The sequence below is a fragment of the Cariama cristata genome, unplaced genomic scaffold (genome assembly GCF_000690535.1).
Source record: "Cariama cristata isolate BGI_N322 unplaced genomic scaffold, ASM69053v1 scaffold8271, whole genome shotgun sequence".
In the NCBI taxonomy this organism is placed as follows: domain Eukaryota; kingdom Metazoa; phylum Chordata; class Aves; order Cariamiformes; family Cariamidae; genus Cariama; species Cariama cristata.
In genome coordinates, this window is record NW_009599823.1 from 43,626 (window position 1) to 48,483 (window position 4,858).

Here is a 4,858-nt window from a genome sequence, read left to right on the forward strand (position 1 = left end):
GCCTCAGGTTCTTTCACTCAAGTTTGAATTTCCTCTTTTTGAGAAGCCTCGTTCACTCTTACCTTCCTTACCTTTATTTGAGCTATTTTCTGCAGCACGCTTTTTTTTTTTTGGTCTCCTGCATGTATTCACACCTCTTCATACATCTTCCAAACTTTCTCCCTTTCCTACAGCCTGTAAGTCTTGTTCTCACCCTTTAAGGCTAAATCCTAAGTCCAGGATGCCCTCAAATGCTTGAAAGTTCATGCCAGAGTATTTGTTATTCAGAACAGAAGGATCTCTGAAGATACTACTCCAAGGTAAAACTACTATTAACAGCCAAGCTTCTACAGAGAAGTGATTTGCAGATTTCCAGTGAAGGTGAAGACTCCTGTTTAATCTGAGCTAAATTTGAACAGGTCTCTGTTACCTTTAGAAACTTACAGACCAAAAGCTATTACTTTGAAGCAGACTAGTCAATGTATCCGAGTTCAGCCACTAGTGGCCAAGAGGGACAGAACTGCTACTAAAAATACTCCTTTCAGCATTCATTTGCTTTATTTCCTTCCTTCCCTCTTGTCCAAAAATTTAATCTGTATCAGAAACTAAAACATGACCAATTTCACTAATTTTCGCACATAGGTCAGAACTGATCCAGGCTTAAAGTTTCAATCACTCACCATGACATATGGTATAATATATTAAAACCAACTAACACTTAAAATATAGTCTAACACAAGCTCCACATAGCCTATGTTATTTTTAGGCTTACTCTTGACTGAGTTTACAACGAAGACTCACTGTTTACACTGAATTTAACTGGGCTTAAGTAACAGTTTAATCCACATTATGGAAAGGTTTCTGACAGGTTGTTATCTCAGCCTTCAAAGCACACATAATATTTTTGTAAGAACTGTACCTGAATGTACCGCAGTGGCATTGCTGCTATTTGAGACAACTCGCCAAAAGATTAGGTCACCGAAAACTTACGGAGATATCGTGATTTTAGTATCTGTGTCCTGTTCAATTTTCTTCAGGTTTCTTCCTTCTTTGCCAATAAGTCGGCCAACAAAGTTGTTATGTGCCAATATCTTCAAGGGAATTTCTTCTGTACTGTAATGGAGGTTACACCCAGTGAGACTTTTGGAGACCAGAGGGCAAGTTTTTATACATGTTATGGATAAATTTTCTTTTCATAGAAGTGTCTGCAACTCCCATTCATTTACACATGTTTATACTAGATTCAGAACGAGGCCAAGTGCAATGCACATTTCAGTGCTATCATCTGTAGCTTCGTTGTAACATACCTGCTAAATAAAGCTCAGACTGCAGTAGCAAGAGCTGTTGGGAAGGAAGAAATACACCTTAAAGCTTTTAGTGAGAGCTCACAACTTGTTACATTCACTCTGATTAAAAACTATTAGTTGTTCAAGAAACTTCAGTATTTGTTCCAGTTCACCTCAAAATCACAGCCAGATAATGGCTGAAAATGTAGATGTGTGCTGGGGCTAATTAAGCAAGTAAACTGCCCCAAAAGGAAAACAGTCTTCGTTCCTTTACCTAGTTAAACATGGATAATGGCAACAAAGATTCACTTATTAACAGTTTTTCAAGACTACATCTTTAAAGGGAATCAACAAGAAGTCAGAATTTTTAATGCCTCTACAATGAAATGCCTTTTACTCACAATTTAGTATCTTGAGCTTCCTTTTGCATGATCTCCATAATAATTTTACAAGCCGTCGAGCAGCCTTCAGGAGTTGAGTGGATGGTAATTGGTTTCTCAGCAGCACCTGCATTCTCTTTACGATGAATATCAATTCTTTAAAGAAAGAAAAACACTAACTATGACCATGTATGTATGGTAAGCCTTGCATATTTCCAACTCTCGTAAAACTAATTTATTCTGAGCAAACACTGACTAAATTTAAGTGGTTTAATTTTGCAAAGTATACAACCACTTAAATATCTCCTAAATACTATTTTTTGTGTGTTACAAAGAGCCCCTCCTATCCTGATTTTACCAGCTAAGCCCCATCTTTGTGGACACTGGGACCTCCTTTCCTCATTAAACTGCCATCAAGATATTCAGGGGAGTTGTTAGACGGACAATCTGTGGTAAACAAGATTCATCAAGCTTTCCCAATACTCTATCACAAGCCCCGTCACTCCACTAATAATGACTGTGCAGCTACGGTACAGTACGGCTTTGTCCCATCTTGTCTTTTTTAATGACCTCAGCAGCAGAGTTTCCTCGCACTTCTCTGCTAGCAAGTAGCATTGTAGTACTTGCATTCATCCTCAAGATTACTTTCCTATGCTTTTTACACCTAAAATTTGTCCTGACATTACCTTTCCTCTAGCTCCGCTCTCTACCACACTAAAACTACTAGCCTTACTCTACACCATGGTCTATGTAGCTCTAGGAATTTAACAAAAATTAATTGTGACCTGCATTGAGACAATACCTTGGATATTATTTGTCCTCTGCCAATAACTGCAGGTCATATACTCTTTCCACTTTTCTGCTTTTTGCTCCCTCCCCTCTTCTCCAAACCATAGCTGTTTCCAAACTGAAACAAGCATGCTGCTTTTCAATAAGCCCCTTTATTTTTCCAATTCTTTCTGATACCAAAAAGTCATTTTGTTTTTCGATGCAGCATTTTCCCAAGAAGCCCAAGGCAATCCTTGGTGCAACTGGAAGTAGGTGACATTTCTTTTTTTATCCCCAAACCAATGAAAACATCGTTCTTGAAGTCATGTATCTGTAAAGTTAGTAACCTGCAATTATTTCTGCTCTACCCAGCCTTCTTTTAAGAGATAAAAGCTTTCCTTATGCCAAGTCTTCCAGGATTTTTATAGTCCGAGAATTAGATGGTTTAGATACCACCTGAAAAACTGGTTACCCATAGGCAAACTACAACGAAGTCCTCTCAGGACACCACAAATCTCTTAAACCTGTGTTGTTAAACACAGAAAATAGCTTCCTGGGTTACAACATGCTAACGAGAGGTTGGAAGGAGCATCTTGATAATCCCAGGTTTGGGGGTGGGGGGAAAGCCTGTTTGTTAGGGATGGGCTGGGGGTGCTGTAATTAGAGACGACTCCCTTATCCTCATTAACTACCCTCAAAACTGAAACCACCCACCCTCATACTCCTCACACACAGCTCATTTCCAGGTCCTGCCTGCTGTAGCTACAGAGCTGGGGGCTGATACCTGCGGGCTGCTGAAGGTAGCGTCTTTCACTCTCTGCTTTTAGGGGTATCCTGGAAGAATTCTTTGAATACGATCCCCACCTCCCTTCTGCATCTGCGCTGAGCTCTTCCTTGTGGGTAGGGATTTAACAGACACTGAAAACAATCTCCTCTAGCATCTCTAGACCCTAGCACTCTAAGCTTCTTAAGTCACTTAGCAGCTTGCTTTTTGCCTCCCGTGCATTGCCTTAATCTGTGTTTTGGTGTGGTCTGCAGCTTGATGGCAACAAACGTATTCACTGGAAAAACATGGGGGTGAGGTGTAAGGGGTAGCAAGGGGAGATACAAAGGTTTTTTGGGTTTGTTTTGGTTTCTTTTTTTTTTTTTGGGGGGGGGGGTGTTTGGTGGGGTTTTTTTGGTGCTTTCCCGCTCCCCCTCCCCCCCTTGAACTGAGAACATTTATAAATCCTAAGAATGCCCTAAATTAAGCTAAAGCTACAATAAACACTTAAAGATTTGGATATGTCACCACACTGACTGTATGTCCCACAGACCAACACATTACGGCTCTCTCAGCTTAACTTTTTGTGCCAGAACCTTATTAGTACATCTTTAAGAAAACTCTCTCTCATCAACCACCATCCTACCAGCACTGCCTAATTTCATTTTTTTAAAAAAGGGAGAAACAAGTCAGCTAGTATTTGAACATGTGTAAAGGACAGAATCCAGTCCTTAAATAAATCTTGCAAAAGATTTCCTGTTCACTGTTATCACTGTTATTTGCCCTCTGACCACACAGGTTAGTTGTGAAGTTTTACAAGTTTCCCTTTACATGGGAGATGAGGATGGAATATTGAAGCTTACAATTACAGTTTTGTAAAATAACTTACTTGGACTGTGTCTGCTTTGTGATGTTTCTGATTGTCGCTCCTTCTTTCCCGATAATGGCTCCTACGAACTGCGTGGGAACCAGCATCCGTAGAGGAACGTCCGACTGCGGTTTCTGCCTTGTGGTTGCACCGGGTGACCCTTGCCTTGGAGGACCCCTCTGTCCAAACCCACGTCTTCCCTGGGGATGTTGTTGCGGAGGTTGCTGGGCTGCCATTTCATCAGGGATGTATGCAACTTTCAAGGAATAGTTTTCAAGCTGAAACCCGTTCAGTTTCTCTATTGCTCTGTTCATTTGCAAAGGGGAGGAGAGAGGAGAAAAAAAACCACAATCGCATGCAGGGCCTTATGAAATGACAAGTCATTCAGATATAGACTTCTGCTCTTTCTAAATTGCATGACAAAGCTAAAAATTGATTCCAAGACAAAAAGTTACATTCAAAATTCTTCAGTCAAGATTTTGATAAAAAAAAAAAAAAAAGGTTGAGTAAAGTCACCATATTAAGGACTACAAGTAAGTTCTTGCTTGCTCTGGGCTTCTGTGCACTTTAAAGGTTTTGCTGGTGCAACCCTATCAGCAAAACCTCACAGGAGACAGAGCTTATACACTCAAAAGCATTCTTTTGCCTGATTTAATTTAAGTCATTTTCCCAAATAGAATTAAAGCTGCACCAGAGGGAAAACTTTTTAGTTGCTATCTCAGCACCTTCATTAGGGTTTTTGCCAGCACAGCTATTTGGCTGGAGTTTGTGCAATAACTGACATACCTATGACAAAAAAAAAAAAAAAAAAAAA

The 4,858-nt window shown here is 40.0% G+C and overlaps 1 protein-coding gene across 1 annotated transcript in view; it reads right to left on the reverse strand.

Annotated features, from left to right (window-relative positions):
• IGF2BP3 (insulin-like growth factor 2 mRNA binding protein 3) overlaps positions 1 to 4,858 on the reverse strand; it is a 93,727-nt gene that overhangs the window by 33,384 nt on the left and 55,485 nt on the right. The window contains exons 4-6 of the mRNA XM_009709810.1: positions 4,066 to 4,350; positions 1,667 to 1,801; positions 970 to 1,092 (exon numbers count right to left, since the gene is read on the reverse strand). Of these exons, the coding sequence (XP_009708112.1) occupies positions 970 to 1,092; positions 1,667 to 1,801; positions 4,066 to 4,280 (473 nt within the window). The 5' untranslated portion in view covers positions 4,281 to 4,350. The remainder of the gene's footprint in view (positions 1 to 969; positions 1,093 to 1,666; positions 1,802 to 4,065; positions 4,351 to 4,858) is intronic.